The following is an 18,253-nucleotide window of genomic DNA, read 5'->3' as shown; positions in this document are numbered from 1 at the left end:
GTTTTAGTAAAGTTATTTGTGTAACTAAGGTGTTGCTTGTTTACTTCAGATGCAGTCAGTCAGCATATGTTCAATGTCTTTAGTTGTACTAGTGGTGTTCCTCAAGGTTCCATTTTAGGTCCTCTCTTTTTCATCATTTGTGCTATTCAACTTGAGTCCTGTCATAAAAATGATCTTTGATGAAGAGCTTTCGTGCATGACGTCCTTAAAAACCTGCAGAGCGCTCATGTAACTCTGACACAATAAATAGACCGAAATCAAATGTCCACTGCAGAGGACCCTGGTTCTCCGGAATATACAAAATGAGACTAATAGTGAAGAAAGAAGTCCTTAGCTTTCTGGAAATGTGGTCCCCGAAACAATTTAGTGGAACATCCGATGCTAGAAGTCAGCAATGTGGGGTGAAATAACCTCTCAAACACCATTAGTTTTAAAAAAGATGGCACATTTATTGCAACATAAATGTTATATACATATTTTTTCTGTTGAAAAAGACAGAAAATTCAAATTCTCATTGCCGCAATTTTTGTGATGTGCATTGGCAACACCCTGGAGTTGAACACAAAATGGTTCTCAATCAACAACTAAGAGACGTGTAAATGGATGGTTGGCTCGAATCGAAGCCTGTCTTTTTAACCGGCCGGTAATAACAAAGAGGTTATGGTAAATAACTGTACATTTTACTATCTAATATAGTAAAATAAAGTAAGAAACTTTTTACTCAAATCTTCTGTTTAAAAAAATCTATAAAGAGTAATGTTTAGAGTTCTAGAAATATTCTTACGGTATTATTGTATAAAATACTAAACTACATTGAAAAATAAGCCAAATGTTTTTTTTTTCTTTCCTCATTTCGATTTTCCCTTTTCTATATATTATACAAGGGAACGTATGTTGGAATACAGCAAAGTCTAACTTGGTAAAGAAATAAGAAGAAAAGAAGCAGGAAGTCACATGTATATCCATAAAGTTGAACACACACATGTGAATACTGTAATGTACAACAAGGCCACATTCAGAGAGTGGACACACACAAAACACAAAGAGATTCCAAATGTAAACTTTTGCTGTGGCGTCTTTGATTCAAAAGTGAGTCCCTTTTTTTTTTTGCACAGAACATTCTCCATTGTGAATGTGGCAGCCTTGTTTGGGATGTATGTGACAGCTACATAAAACACACAAACTAAATGGAATTTAAAACAAAGTCTTAAGACCAAAAGAAAGATTACACAAGCACACGTATACAAAGAAAAACAAAAGAAAGCTATAACCAAAAGACAAAAAACGTATTTTGTTCATTGTTGTGCTTACAATGAAAATGACCAGCAAACTTTATGAAAGGAGCCTGGCTTATTGATATAGAATATACTGTAGCAAAATATAAGTCATGAAGTGAATTGTTTACAACCAACAAAACAAACGTGGACGTGCTTTTCGATGTCATCAGACAAAGCGATAATCAGGCCAGGAGAAAAAGTGGTCGTCGTTTTTGTTTTTTTAAGCAGTCCGGTAAATTGATTGCAGATAAAAAACAACAACAATAAATTGGGTCAATATCAGAACTGACAACATCAATGTCACTGCTTACATGAACGCTGGCAAAAACATGCCCTTTTCTTGCTGTGACACTAAAACAGGGGTCTTCAACCTTTTCCAGGCCAAGGATCCCCAAACTGACGGAGAGTAAGGGGACACTTTATGCCTATATCTTGTACACAATGGTTTCGTTTTATAGGCGTAGTTCTCCTCTTTGCTTGTGTTTTTTGGTCGTGTCACAAAATGTTCCAAACATTTCAACTAGCTGCTGACTTTGCGCTCTCAGCCAGTAGCGGAGCACCTGACAGAGCTTTGTGATTGGCACAGCAGTGATAGGGGCGGGTCATCCTTGTTGGAGGGACAGGTGAATAAACCTGCTCAAAAAATTTTATGTGTTGTTTAATGTGTTTGTTACTTAATCAAAGTTAAAGTTTCTTTAAAGACATTCTAATTTGTGGAATTTCAAGATCCCCTTGCAGATACTTTCGTGGAACCCCTAGGGCAGTGGTTCTCAAATGGGGGCACGAGTACCCCAGTGGGTACTTAAAGGTATGCCAAGTGGTTTGTGGGATTTTTTCTAAATATTCTAAAAAATAGCAATAATTCAAAAATCCTTTATAAATATATTTATTGAATAATACTTCAACAAAATATGAATGTAAGTTCATAAACTGTGAAAAGAAATGCAACAATGCAATATTCAGTGTTGACAGCTAGATTTTTTTGTGGACATGTTCCATAAATATTGATGTTAAAGATTTCTTTTTTTATGAAGAAAAGTTTAAAATTAAGTTCATGAATCCAGATGGATCTCTATTACAATCCCCAAAGAGGGCACTTTTAAGTTGATGATTACTTCTATGTGTAGAAATCTTTATTTATAATTGAATCACTTATTTTTCAACAAGTTTTTAGTTATTTTTATATCTTTTTTTCCAAATAGTTCAAGAAAGACCACTACAAATGAGCAATATTTTGCACTGTTATACAATTTAAGAAATCAGAAACTGATCACATAGTGCTGTATTTTACTTTTTTATCTCTTTTTTTCTACAAAAAATGCTTTGCTCTAATTAGGGGGTACTTGAATTAAAAAAATGTTTATAGGGGGTACATCCCTGATAAAAGGCATGAGAACCACTGCCCTAAGGGTCCCAGACCCCTGTTGAAGACCTAAGCACTAGAGTAGACATAAACAGTCCTCCCTTGTTTATCACTGTTAATTGGTTCTGTACATGACTGTGATAAATGAATTTCTGCTAAGTAGGAATCATCCATACAGCCATCCATTTTCTATACCGCTTAGGTGGAGCCTATAAGTAGGAATCATTTATTATAAATCAAATATTTTCATAGCTCGAGCAAAACAACTGCGTACGACCTCCGACATGAAATACCACCCTTTTCTTACCTTCACACGCTTTTAATCCAATATAGAAATGCTTCCTGAGAATGAGCCAATAAGTGGCCACAATACTGAACTGCATGCTCTCATTGGATTAGTCTGATCTAGTGGCCAATAATACTGTAATATTGATATTTTTAGTTTATTAATATTTTTGTATGCTTGAAAATGTTTAATTTAGGACAAATCCTTTTTAGAATATACTTTAAAAAATCTGTAATGTGGTGACACACGATGTGGCAAGGGATGACTATACAGGGAATGCTAAGATCTGGTGTGTAGTTTTCCCCCCTTAAGGAAATATTCTCTAGTTTGATGATTAAATGGCAGCTTTCAGTGAAACTAGAGTTTGCCATTAGTCTGCACATGCAACCTGATCTAAACTAAACAAACAAACTTGTGTGAGGTGTAAAAATGCAGAAAATATAAAAATAAATAGATCCTCTCTTTTTGGAGGGAGGGGCTTTAGTATTTTGCTCATTTCTTATTTTGTACAAACATGCCTTGAAAAAGGCCATAAATTAATTTCCGCCCTCATTTCACCATAGACTTACCAGGCGGGAGCGATTTGTTGGTTAAAAATGACACTGTCAAACTCATAGGTCATCTGAAAAGCTCATATCTCTTTGAAACGGTACACAATTCCCCTTGAGACATACATGTTGAGCTCATTAACATAATAAATAGAAAGGAAAAAAAAGGTTTCTATTACAATGCATTTGTCAATGGAGCTTAGGCACGGGACAACTTCAACATGGAGTCGGAGGAGATTGCAAAGTCTCTGATTGTTCAGAAGCAACACGCTCCATGCAGATATGTGTGATATGTGCTGGGTTTTAGGGGACTAATTTGCACATGGACCGCTGGGCTCCTGGTCAGTCACGGGACTGGATTGTGTTAGTCTTGTGGTTTCGCCTCAGGTGGTCTGTCACCCTCCAAAGTGGCATAACAGAGCGTGAGCGCCCCTCAGTCCCACCCCTTGTCACTGGGAGGCCAGGTCGCCATCGCACGGACGGGACTAAATGTTTGGGATGTCTTTGTTCTGTCAGAGAGAAGAGAAATATTATCATCAGAGGTGGTGCACTTGGCAACATGAAAACCACATTTACTCTATTGCGGACATAGGCTGTGAACATGCCCACTTTTTGGCAACCATTTCAAACTATAATGAAATAAAATATGGCTGTACTGGTGACAGCATCAGGCTTTGGTCCAGTTTTGGAATAGGCCAGCCAATGCCCAGACCTAAACCCAAGAGACTAAACAAGAGACACTACAACTTAAATATACTGAATTATCAATAATATTAATTGTATGGAATATAAATGAAAGAAAACGGTCCCTCAACATAGAAAGCAAGGCCTAAAAGTATTTGTTCTTTTTTTTTTTTGATATTGCCCCACATCCGCAATCCCTTTGTGAGAAAACATTATATCTTTCTCTTCTGTATGGGTTTTAAACATTGAAAAACTGTATTGGAATATATATATATATATATATATATATATATATATATATATATATATATATATATATATATATATATATATATATATATATATATATATATATATATATATATATATATATACATACATATATATATATATATATACTATATATATATGTGTGTGTATATATATATATATACATATATACTATATGTATGTGGGTGTGTGTGTATATATATATATATATATATATATATATATATATATATATATATACACACACACACACACTTGCACTAGGGTTGTCCCAAATTATTGATATATATATATATATATACACACACACACACACACACACATACATACACTAGGGTTGTCCCAAATTATTGGTATCGGGATCGGTACCAAAATGTGTATCGATACTTTTCAATACTTTTCAAAATAAAGGGAAATACAAAAAATTTTAATTTTGGCTTTACTTTAATTGCACTCAAAAACAATTTTAGGAGGTTCAAACATGTCAGGCTTGTCCCTGACAGTTTTGGTCTATGTCTTAGTTTTCCTCTGCGTTTGTCTTTAGTTCCTGTCAGCACACTTATTTTGGTTCTGTTTCCTGTTTGTCTCCCTGAGTGCTGTGTAACCCTCAGCTATGGCTGATTGGCACCTGGCAACACCTGGGATCAATCAGCCAGCCACTATTTAAGACCTGCTTTGTTCCTCCAGTCAGTGCTGGATCATTTGTATTGTCGTGTCAATGTCATTTTCTACTCGTCATTCCTACTGGCGGTGTGAATGCAGCGTAGCGGTAAGCTATATTTGGTAGATGTTTTGTAGCTTACTGTTTTTTGTTCGCTGCTTCCGATTTGTTTGTTCATAGCCCTTAGTTTGTTATATCCGCCCCACGTGCGTGCTTTTTGTTTGTACCCTTTGTTTGTTCTAGTTGTAGTATTTTAAATTAAAACCATGTTTTCCCATTCAATGCCTGCCTCCATCTCTGCATCTTGGGGTTCGTCACCAAATAACTCTGACAAAACATAGATTAAAGGTCATTACACTCATTGGGCTTTTCTTGTTACACTCAACAATTTACAATTTTCAAAATTACTTATAGTCTGCCATAATCAAGGATTAGATTAAAAATATAATAAAAAGCTTTATTGACATTAAATTTAATTATTTGTGATTTATATTTGCCACTCATGGTCGGTGCTTTCAGAAAAATACAATTATTAGTAAGTACTGAAAACAAAACTATGGATAAATGTACACAGATAAGCCATGTAGCAGGCAAAACACATCTGTTAAAGATAAAACACAAAGTGTAGCAATTTGTTACCAAATTCAGTCATTTTATTTGCGCTAGTTGATGTAAGATCGGCGGTCCTAACCCCGCTAATATTTGGCACCAAACCAAGCAGCTGTGTGCGCGTCTACGTATCTACATGTTATGTATCTACATGTGCACAGCAGGGGAGCTGGTTAACTTATGAGAGTAGCGTGTATGGGTTTGTGATAATGTCAAGGTGCTGTCTGAGTGAAGTCAGTGAGTGAGAGGGTGAGTAAATAGAGAGAGGTAGCGCTGCACTGCGTGATGAACGGGTACAGCTGTGTCCTGCAAAGCTAATAATAAAGCAGCCAGACTGTCACAAATTGGCAACCTTGTCATTCTGACCTGAAAGCCAAGCTTAGCAGACCCATTGGCAAATAAAGTGAACCAAACGAAAATGTCGAGCCTGAAGGGAACTTCTTCCCTGTGCTCCTTGATGACGGTCTGCACCGGAGCAGAACAGCAGGACAGGTGTAACAACTACATTATTACCTGTCATTATTCAAACTCCTTGTGCAGATCTAAATGATTATTATTTAAATGTTTACCTAAGTTTGAAGCAAAGCAAAAGCAAATACTAATCGCCACATTTGACGAGGGGTGTTTACAGCAACATACGTATATACACATACAGTATATGTATAAATACATACATATAGATATAGATATATACACACATAGAGTATATTTCTTGTATACAATAATAAAAAATATGAGGGGAATAAATAAATGAATAAAAATAATTAAAACATCTAAAAGAAAAGCCTAAAAAGTTGGCACAACAGATTCTTTAGACTAGTGGTCCCCAACCTTTTTGTATCCGCGGACCGGTCAACGCTTAATAATTTGTCCCGCGGCCCGGGGGGGTGTCCTTTTTTTTTTTTTTTTTTTTTTTCTTCTTTGTCATGAAAAAAGGGACGTTGTTATCATGAAAAAAATATTTTTTTGTGGTTGGTGAACTATTTGTAAGTGTATATTGTGTTTTTTTATGATGATTTAATAAAAAAATAAAAATAAAATAAAAATTAAAAAAAATTAGTTTAAATTTTTAAATTTTTTTTAATAAAAAAATCTTCTGCGGCCCGATAGCGAGCCGCGGCCCGGTATGGTTGGGGACCACTGCTTTAGACCATACTTGCCAACCCTCACGGATTTTCCGGGAGACTCCCGAAATTCAGCGCCTCTCCCGAAAACCTACCGGGACAAATTTTCTCCCGAAAATCTCCCTAAATTCAGGCGGAGCTGGAGGGCCACGCCCCTTCCAGCTCCATGAGAACCTGACTCAATGTTGTGACCCTCTTAAACAGGACAATACTGTAATCTACTGTACATACAATAGAATGTAAATATATTCTACATTTAAGTGCAGTCAAGGAACATGCATTAGGGAGTCTGTTCTGAAGCCCACAGTAAAGAGACGTAACTTCATCACGTCGCCTGGTTATTGACTCCAACCCAATATATTACACTGTCGACGACCAAAATGAAGAAATAAGCTTGCAAGTTCCAGAACGATTGGAAACAACAATTTCAGTTTATCCAGGAGAGTTTAAAGGAGAAGGGGTATGTTGCCTGTAAATTTTGTAGAACAGACTTCTCCATTGAACACGGCGGCCGAACGGATAAACTCAGCCATGAACGGGCAGCGAAGCACAAAACATCCGCAGCGCAGCATCGTTCACAACCCAGTATTATGGCCCACCTTGCAAAATGGAGACCTGATGGTGTATCTTATGCTGAGACAAAGATGGCTATAATGATAGCTGGAAGCAACATCCCGTTCTCATTTGCGGATGTCTACAAGAAATCCGTGAAGGATACGTTCCCGGATTCGGAGATCGCTCGCCAATATGCAAATAGAAAAACAAAGGCTACTCCAATAGTGAAAGGTAAGTGTTGTTGTTGTTTTTTAGTAACCAGCAAGCACAGTCCAGTTAGTAGAACAACTGTGTTTTTATTACTGTGTATTTGATAGGTGCCGTCGGAAATTCAACTATTTATTTTATTTATATATATAATAAAATAAATATATATAGCTAGAATTCACTGAAAGTCAAGTATTTTATACATATATATATATATGTATATATATATATATATATATATATATATATATATATACAGTATATATATATATATATATTTCTATATACATATATCATATATGAAATATATATGAAATACTCGAGTTGGTGAATTATGCGCCACCCCTCTTAACCACGCCTCTTGCCCCAACAACGCCCCAAACCACGCCTCCGCCCCACCCTCGACCACGCCTCCCCACCTCCCGAAATCGGAGGTCTCAAGGTTGGCAAGTATGCTTTAGACTGATGAAGTCAGGGTGTATGGAGCTCATGATCCGAAGCATATTCCATTATATGACAAAAAATATTGTGACGCAATAAAGGCAAGACCTTAAAAAACTGTCCATATCCAAACACTATTAGATTAAAAGAATAAGCCCACCTGACGAATGATTTTTTTTTTTTTTTCATTAGAATTATAGGTTAGAAGTCCCAAATAAGGTGAAACAATAATTAATGTTGAGGTGTAATCAGATAAAGCTGATATTTATGCATGGGTATGTTTACTTCCTATATCCACTGTAATATATTTTTTAATAAGAAACATGACAAAACATTCCTTATTATTTATTTTGTCTGCCACCTGTGTGAGGGGTTTCTCAATCAAATGGTTGATCAAAATTAATTAAATTGTCAAATGCTTTGGTTAATGTAGTAATTCATCAAGTTAAACGTCCACACGTTACCTAGTCCTACTGTAGCTTGTCCAATGTGAAGGGCGGATGTTATGTGTTGTTGTTTTATCACATAAAACACACTAAGTTTGGCTTATGTACTGTTGGTGACAAAGACAGTTTAATGAGACAAGTAGACAATAAAAAGATGGCATGCAAACACTGAGATGAATGAGTGTACCTGTCAGCGCCTCAAAGGTGGCCCATGGGGTTGGATGCATCAGTCAAACCTGGGTGGACACCCGTGTGACCTTGTTGGCTTTCACTGGAGCCGCCAGACACTTTTTCCTCCTCTCTTCTCTTAAGGCAGGCAGCTTTGGGGTTCAGATTCCGCTCTGTAGGTAGAAACAATCAAAAGATAATTAAATATTTTGTTCTATATAAACTCATTGCCACCAATACTATTGCTACCAACAGAGAAGGACGTTGTGAGCTCAGTGGCGATGAAAGAAAATGGAATGAGCAAACCTAAAATGAGGTTGCAGCCAACTGGAGCGGAGCACAGAGTCCACGGACAGATTAAATACTAGGACATAGTTTCGAAGGGATGGCAATGTTCACAAGTGACCAACTGTTGGGTATTTCTACACAGATTCACAGTTACACCGAATATAATTTGAGAGTCACAGGGAATATTTATTGTACCATCAATAAAAAGAAACATTCACTGTGAAACTGACCTCTGACTTGTTGCTCCAGGCTAAGGATGACAGCCACGGCCTGATGGAGGATGAGCAGCTTTGTCTGAGGCTTCTCGCTCTTCAGGTGCAACTGGCACATGCGACCTAGCTCCTTGAAGGCTTCGTTGATGTCTCGAACCCGCAAGCGTTCCCGGGCGTTGTTGGCCATCCTCCTCTCTCGTTCCCGCTCTGCCTTCTGCTCCGGATTGAGGTCTTCGTCCTCCGTGATACTGCGGCGCATGCAAAAAACAAAACATAGGGCCTGATTTACTAAGATCCACACTAAACAGCGTGTGCAAAAAATACAATAGCGTGTATTGTGAGTGGGCGTGTGATTTACTAACACTCCGTGTGCTATTAAAAAGTGGTGCGGACAGCCTTATTTAAAGGAGGATTTTGCGTGCATATGAGACTTTTACCACGCAGACAGTTGATCATTTTCTGCATATTTATTTTATCTTGCTCCAACCTGTGTGCCATGTTTTGAACCAGCAGCACACATCTACAATCTGTAACACCATTTCTGAATTGCAAATTAGACAACAGACACATATGCACACTGACACATAATTCTGTGCGTGAGGCTGTGGATCGCATCCACAGCCTTCATGTGTCTGGAATTACTCAAACCCAAGAAAATGCACAATAAAAGATATATTTTCATGTGGGAGATGTCATATAGTAATATATTTTCTGGAAAAAAAAATCATTAAAACAACGCAAGCTGACACTCTACGGCCTACGTGGCTGTCATCAATTGAATTGGTTCTAATCAGTCCCTTAAGTCATTCAGCAGCTCTAAAATTATACAAGGAAATTGCTGAATTGACAATGAGTCTTATATTTTATTTCTGACCGTCCAAAATGTTGACAGACACACGCAGGATGGATGATTCTCAGTCCATCGTCTGTCTGTGCATCGCTAGAACTGATCCTGCAGCCGTATGAAGAACTGTCATTTTGCACATCCTTTCCACACGTGCTAAATAAAATGCCAAAAAGTAATCGCAAAAGGTTGATTAGTCTTGATAAATGACGTTGCGCTTGCTTAATAATATATTTGCATGTTCCCTTCCCAGCATTGTGGTAGTTTTTATGATCAGCATATGTTCTGCATATTAATGAAAACAGAGAACACGCCTTAGTCTGCTAACTTAACAGACGCAATTCAATATACACACATTTTGTAGATCAGCTTTGCCTGTGCTATCAGGTTTGCACATGTTTAAGTACTCACAAACTTTTAATAAATTCAGGGCCTTAAAGGTGAACTTCACTTTTTTGGTTGGAATTTGGCATTTGGTTCACAATCATTATGAGAAACAAAAACACATGTGTTTTTTTTTTTTTTAGGATTGTAAAGATGATAAAACATGCTTGAAAGATGTGGCTAATGGGAGTCACTGTTTTAGCCTACAAAGCCCTCTAAAAAAACTTAAAAACCCTCCATCAATGTTTTATATACACACTGCAAGTCTACAGTATATATAATGTAGGAACAATAACAATATGTTCATAACAATATTTAATATGTACAATATTTACCCTGTTTTGGTCATTTTAAGCATTGCCGAAACTTCTTTCCTCAGCACATTCATTTCCGTTTCCATAGCAGCACATTTCCGAATTCCGGCACCAAATGTGTGTTCCTACTTCCGGAAACGAACACTTGTGTTTTGTAATTATGGTAGACTTGATAATAAAAGATGAAGACTGCTAATTTTGGACAAATGAGGATTCACAACCATATCTTTTTGAAGCTGAATATGAGGAGGATTAACTACTGGTTATAGAAGCGAGCGTGAAGGAAGGGTGAAACGGAGCTGACGAGGCCAAGAGAGTGAGGTCAGCGTGACTTGGATTAGGGATGTAACGGTAAAATGATAAACCACAGTAAAATTCAGAACAGTTAGTAATACCATTTAATGTTTTAATTATCAAAAAAACGTCATTAATTAATCACACTTCAGGCAACGTTGCACGCTTCCTGGAAACGCAGCAGCAGCCGCACCTCCGAAGACGGCACATGCGCACTAGCGCTGTTTGCAATTGTGGGAAACAACACACGGACGTTGCTCTTGAGATTTTGCTCTCAAAGTAAACAGACACAATCTGAAGTCTGGACATATTTTGTGTTGGTAAAGCATGCTGAGGCTAAAATAATTGACGACAATCTGCCCATTACCATAAATTGCAGGAAAAAAGTCCCGATGAAGGGAAGCAACACTTCAAACATGTTGAGCCAAAACCAACAACCACAAATACATTTTCTGTTAACATGTTAAAGATGTTTAATAACAATACAAGCATTTTTAACACATACATCATATCATTGACCGTGTTTCAAATAAACTCAAACCATAACCTTAACATATAGATTCCTTTCTTTCAGGAAGACAATAACATAAGTTGGTGTATTACCTGATTCTGATGACTTGCATTGATCGGACAGGATTCACAGTAGTGCTGATAATGTCCATATTTCGAATTTACATTGTGGAGGAGAAAAAAAGTTCTCGTTTCTGTCCAATTGTCCAGCTACCATACTCCTTTTTAAAAATGGTACAAGAAATACATTGACGATTTGACGGCAAACTCCGAAAGCTTGCTAACTTGTGTGCGCTAGCTTTCTGAGATCCTTGTTTTATTAGCACAGGCAGGATGGAGCAGTACTTTTATTATGAAGACAGGAACCGTGCGGTCGGTCTTTAGGCTTTTGACGACAGGTGAGGCGCGAGAGTCTGTTAAAATAAAAAGTGTTTCTCGCCTTCCTGTCTGTCGTTTTTTTCTTAATACTGAGCTCACAGCAGCCAGTGTCCTCTCACAAGATCTTTGGGTTCCGTAAATATCAATCAAGTGACAAAAGTGACGTCATTGTGAAGATTGATGATCGATAATTTTTAGGAGTATTTCTTTAATGGCTGGCTGGCAATCGACTGACACTTCGCGATTGACCGGTAGCTCGTGATCGACGTAATGAGCACCCCGTGTTAAACCATTAATGGTAACATAAGCTAGCTGGTGGTGTTCTTGTTATATTTATTGCTTTGAAAAATGTTACTGTGAGGAAGATGCAAACAGCACCTTTAAGTGTGTTTTGAGATCAGAGCTGTATCAGCTAACCATTTTGCTTTGAGTTGCAAGAAAAAATGTGATTTATAAGCATTACCGCCATTAGTTAGTGTAGCAAATGTCACATTGAATGCCGTAAAATCTGCCCAAAACATGTGGTCTTACTCCTTAGAATTGGCTTATAGCTAGAAATGCACATACATTTGTTTTTCTCAGCATGTATAAGAGAAGGTTGAGTGTGAAAGACAGTGCTGAGAAGAAGAAATGCATGATATTCAAAGAATTAAAAAAAATAAAAGAAACAAATCTTCTAAATTGGGATCAAGCGTGTCGCCAACTTGGCAATCAATTTTAGCTTTTCAATGCTAGTCAGCACCATACTGAAGCAGAAAAAGTCTAACGCCAGCAAGGATGCTAAAATAGCTTTTTTTTTTTTTTTTTTAATTGTCTGAGTTTTTGTCATATACATCCCCCTGAAATATAATTCAACACAAATCAAATGTCCGCCCCAGGAAAAAAACAGTACAAAACATGAGTCAAATAAGTACAGGCAAATATTGACAACTGCACTATTAAATGGCCCCAACATGGTGCATTTCAATTAATTTTCATTCGGGGATAAATTTGAGACCAGTCTCTTTTACATATTTTAGGAGAGCACCACATACTTCTTTAAATCACAGAACAACCATTCAATTGCAGTCTCCAATTCAGGGAAATATATATCTTTAATCCAGTGGGTGTGGCAGGGAGGCGTTGCAACCTTCCAATTCAGCACAAGTCTTGTAGTTAACGAAATAGTAAATGCTACCAAATTTATTTTTTGATTTGCTAAGAGAAGATGACAGACGGGCTACCCCAAATAAGAATTGGGTGCATTTCTACACTATATTTTACCTTTAAATCTATTATCATCTACCAACCCCTTTTGGCTGTCTTTTTGACACTTACATGTCCCATGTAACTCAGAAGATGTTTCCCATTTGGCAACTCTATCCTGTAGCCACGCCCCCTCAGGTAATATACTTCTTTAGTTGTGACCTCTGTTTACATTCGTCACGTGAAAAATATAACTTCTTCCTGGCTACTAATAAATACTCTAGAACAACAACCGGTTTGGAACTAAAAGTGTTCAAATTGTAATCATCCAAATGTATTATTAGCAGCAAAGTAGAAAGCCATCAACTCGGACAGCGAAGAAAGGCAACAAAAAGTAAGCTAGCTAGATGATGCTAACTATGCTAACTAGCGAGTTTGTTTTGGCGTCCCTGATCGTCTCCCTGTCCTCCAATTCAGTGTGGTGTTTGGGCAGGAGGAGCAGCGAGTATCTGCAGCTGAGGCGAGCATTCAATAAATTTTGCTTTGATCCTAATTTTTTATATTGTAGTGGGAATACATAATTCACCCACAGAACTTTTGTTATTGTTAAGGTTCTGGTCAGACCGGGTTTTACAGTGTTTTGTGTTGTGCTGTTGTGCTGAGAAGCCACGGATGTATAGAAACTGCTCGATTGCTGAAAACAAAGTCTGAATGTCATTAAAACAATTAGCTCAATCTTTTGACACACCTCCTTCGACTCCCGTCCTTACACTCTACACTAGTTCATTAAAAAAAACACTGAAATATTGTTAATAAATGTTTAAAGAAGAGGAATTTCGCATTTTTGCCTATATTACCCCTCCCTGCTAATTAGAGACCCTAGTGATTATTTGCTTTTGTAGAATATGAACCTAGCTGTTATAAGAGTCTGTGTGGTCAATCAAATAGAGGTGTCAATGGGAGGATTTATGTTAATCCAAAATGCTTAAAATCCTGTACTATTGTCTTTAGAAAAAACGTACAACTTATTTTATCAGTATTCAATATTGCAAATAATATTCTTACCTTGTGCGCGTGCTACCCCGAGGTGTTTTTAGGTCTCGTCTGTCGCTCTCATCGTCTGACTTATCGTCGCCCGAAAGGGAATCATTCATTTCATCCCTGTCGTGCTTCTCCAACTTCAGCTCCAATGCGGCGGCCACCTGTCCCGCCAAACCTATGAAAGAAGTGTAAAGTAAAGTAAGACACCTATCAGCCATAAAATGAGTTTAAAAAAAAAAAACTGTTGGTGAACATCAGACCTCTGAAAGTTTCCACTTGATGGTTGAGTTCAGTGTTGGATGTGGAGCCACCGCTTTGCAGGCTTCCATGGCTGTTCAGACCAGCAGCGTTGTCAGCATGAGAAGAACTCTTCAACAAAAACAGGAGGTGCATTGTCAAGACAGGAAGTTGACATCCTCTGCATGGAACAATACACCAGCAAACACAAAGAATAAACTTAAAAAAAAGGGTGGCAGTTTCAGTGAGAATTGCAGACAAATTCAAGTGTACAATGTGTCAATGTTTGTAGGAACTAAAAATGAGTAACTACCGATGACCACAATGTATCTACCACTGGATACACGCTGGCATTGAACACAGTGCCATCATATTAAATAGTTGGGTTGCTAAAATTCTTTGCAGATATTGAGATGTCACGTACATTCAAAGGCACAAGCATGTTCCAAAAAGAACTATAACCTGTGTTCTGCAAGCTAAACATCGTGGCAGTGCACATGTTGACAATGACTTGTTGAGTGTTGGATGCAATTAAAAACTGATACATTTATGGAAATGGTTTTAGTATATATGGCAGGGCTATTCATTCCAGCCGGGGAATAACACCATACCGACCAGAGTTCCGTTCAACACTTGGGAGGCAAACATTTTTGCAGCAAATTCCTAAAACACAGTTTATACAGGTTTCAGCAATTCTTAATTTAATGCTTTCTAATGCCATTTAAAACAATAAATGCCCTTGTCCGATTGCATATGGTTATTATAAATACTGTTATTATCCGTTGCCTGGACAATGTCGTGTTCTATTTAGTTTTGGACTCCCTCAGTGTTTCACGTCCAAAGGCAAAACCTAGTAACTCACTTCTAGCTGATTTTGAGAAAACAAAGGAAAACCAATCTATCTTGATGCTGTCTTACAAAGTTCTACAAAGTCATCAAACGTATACTGTAGATGTTTTCTTGAGCTTTCATTTTCTTGCCGATTGGGCAATGGATTGAATCTGCTCTCATGAACGTGTGCCCTTTCTCCAGATATTTTATCACAATCTCGGGTGGGCCCCATTCTGCGTCTGCACATTGGGCAAGAGCCGTGTACAGCGTCCAGTTTTTATTTTGACCTCCACAGTTATCTGCCCAAAAGAGTATGCAAGGGGAAGAATCAAGAACAATACATTTAATGAAGTTGCTTGCAACGTCCTGGGCCAATCTTCCAAATATCCCCTCGTGCCATAATATCACATAATCAGGTTGACCGTCGGCCCCCATTCGTGCAAATGTCTCATTAAAGACAATAAGGCGACTGACAAAGAAGCTCCGATTGGTCCCTTGAGATACTAGGTTTTTCTGTTGTATCCACGCGGTTATGTGGTAGTTGCTAGGTCCTGACATGCGCGTAACAGCTTACTTACGGAACAAATCACAATATCGCATACACTAATGTAAAGCATATCACCTAGTAACTCCAAAATTATTATCAGCTCAGTTTTGACCAAAATTGAGTTACTGCGTTTTGCCTTTGGACGGGAGAGTTGCTGTCTTGAGGCCCCCTGGGTTTGTGTTGTGGTTGCCATGGGTGCAGACTGGTGTCACCTGCCTCTGATTAGTGTTTGGCACACTCACCTGCTGCCAAGCACTAATCAGAAAGATACTTATTCCCCTATCTCTCCACAATCAGTCTGGCTTCCTTGTTTGCACTATGCAACATTTAACAACGTCTATTTTTGATTCCTGTGCCTTTGGTTTATATGCTAAGCATTTAGGCTAGCATTTTCCTTAGCTTTAGCACCCGTGCTATCGGCACGATTGTTTTGTTTTGCTGCTTTGCCTGAATGATTTAGGCGAATAAATCATTGGCTCACCTGCACGTTGCCGCCGGAGTTTCTTGCTGCATCTTGGGAGAACGACCCGCCCATAAACATGCAACCACGTCGTTACATATACTATTCAAAACATTACAAAAATGGTATACACACTCAATTGTTAGCATTTGACAATGATAACCTTGAATAGTTTGCATTAACTTTTACAATCTAGTGAGTGAGAATTGGCTCGCAAGACTGTTTCATCTGAGAATTTATTTGTATTCATTTATATTTCTGTAGTAGTATCCAGTGATCTGACTCTAAGCACAAGCCGTAGACAATGGCCATGTAAAAGGTTCTGTCTGTGAATCATCACACTGTATCTTAAATCAAAATTTGCACTTAGGCCATCTATACATATATATATATATATATATATTACAGCATGATTCAAAGAGATAAAACTTAAAAAATATTTCTGGGTATATATATATATATATATATATATATATATATATATATATATATATATAAACCCAGAAATGGAGGCAACACTTTTTATATATACCTATTTTTAAAAATGCATCCCCACATATTGGAGGATTGTTTTTTTAATCAGCATACCATTTTTAAAAATAGTTAAAAGGTTTTAATGAACATCATACTAGGATTGCAAATGATGCATGTGTTCAGAAATGGAAAATTTAGTGAAAGTTTTTTTGAAAAATACATGTTAAGGAATGATATTTGAGGAAAACGCTAATACTCCCTTTAAATGCATTACAAATAAACTACGGTAAGTCAATTTAACATCTTGAATAACTAATATTTCACACCCTCTCATTGTTTAAAATGGGTACAGTAGATAGCAAGTGATGTAAAAGGTGTCAGGGAGCTGAAGGAACTCTAATCCATTTATTGTCGGAATGTCAGAGAAAAAGAGTTGTTTGTTGTGAAATTTGCCTTGGTTGTCCATCCTAGGCCACTGTAGGTCACAAGAGTTGCTAATGTTAGCCAAGTTAACTACTGGGTGTTGAACTGGAGACTGAAATAAACGAGGCGTGTATGAAACATGACATGGTGTCAGAGTTAAGTACCACACACCTCCAGTTATGAAAGAATGGCAAATTCTGGGCACCCAAGCTGTTGGATTCTGCCGTCCAGCAGAGTGGCCGCTATGGAGGCAACACATTTCTTGCTTTCGGAGCTTATAAGACCTCTTGTATCTAGTTTGAAAACCAGACACGAAGAAAAGTAACACACAAACGGACGTAGCAATTTATCAATGGCCGCAACATTCTTAAATCAATTTTCATTTAATAATTGATGGATTGACGTATTGACCAAGTCCTACAAGTGTATTACATTTTTAATGCCTCCGGACATCGCATTAAATGCTTTTTAATGCCATTCAAGGCCTTAATTTTTGCAAAATCCATTTAATGACTTAACGCTTTTAAATGCCCCGCGGAAAACCTGGTGTGCGCCTGTTGTATAGAGGAACTGAAACTACATTGGCAGATCCTTATATTGACATTTTAACCTTGCCACCAAACATAGAACACTCAGGTCCAAACTCTGGATTTACATTATTGAGGCATTCCTTAAGGCACCTCTTTAAGCCCTCTCTTTAAACTGTATCTAACTCTGAAAAAACATTCATCCATTCATTCATCCATGTTCTACCACTTCTCCCTTTCGGGGTAGCAGGGGGACTGGAGCCTATCCCAGCAGCACTCGGGCGAAAAGCAGGGTACACCCTGGACAAATCGTCTGACAAAACAGTTATACTAAAATCAAATGTCTACTGCAGATGATGCTGGTTCTCTGGAATAACAAAATAAGAATAAAAGTGAAGGGAGAAGTCCGGCTCCCCGGTCCTTAGCTCACTGGGAATGTGAACCCTAAAACATTTTAGTTGATTATTTCTGATATATGGTTTCGAAATGTTTTCCAAAAACAAACTTTTATCTGTGACTTTGTGTCCTTAGCTCACTGGGAATGTGAACCCTAAAACATTTTAGTTGATTATTTCTGATATATGGTTTCAAAATGTTTTCCAAAAACAAACTTTTATCTGTGACTTTGTGGAAAACAGTTTGGGATCTACTTAGTCATTCAAGTT

General features: G+C 37.6%; 1 protein-coding gene across 6 annotated transcripts in view; it reads right to left on the bottom strand.

Annotated features, from left to right (window-relative positions):
- Window positions 1–424: 424 nt before the first annotated feature.
- tcf12 (transcription factor 12) overlaps window positions 425–18,253 on the bottom strand; it is a 182,944-nt gene continuing 165,115 nt past the window's right edge. For all 6 annotated transcript variants that reach the window (XM_061881865.1, XM_061881874.1, XM_061881881.1 and 3 more), the window contains 5 exons: window positions 14,350–14,458; window positions 14,114–14,264; window positions 9,158–9,387; window positions 8,659–8,812; window positions 425–3,983 (listed from right to left, as the gene is read on the bottom strand). In XM_061881865.1, the coding sequence (XP_061737849.1) occupies window positions 8,670–8,812; window positions 9,158–9,387; window positions 14,114–14,264; window positions 14,350–14,458 (633 nt within the window). In that variant the 3' untranslated portion in view covers window positions 425–3,983; window positions 8,659–8,669. The remainder of the gene's footprint in view (window positions 3,984–8,658; window positions 8,813–9,157; window positions 9,388–14,113; window positions 14,265–14,349; window positions 14,459–18,253) is intronic.

This window comes from Nerophis ophidion, linkage group LG02, assembly GCF_033978795.1.
Source record: "Nerophis ophidion isolate RoL-2023_Sa linkage group LG02, RoL_Noph_v1.0, whole genome shotgun sequence".
In the NCBI taxonomy this organism is placed as follows: domain Eukaryota; kingdom Metazoa; phylum Chordata; class Actinopteri; order Syngnathiformes; family Syngnathidae; genus Nerophis; species Nerophis ophidion.
This window is presented reverse-complemented; position numbering and strand designations above follow the sequence as displayed.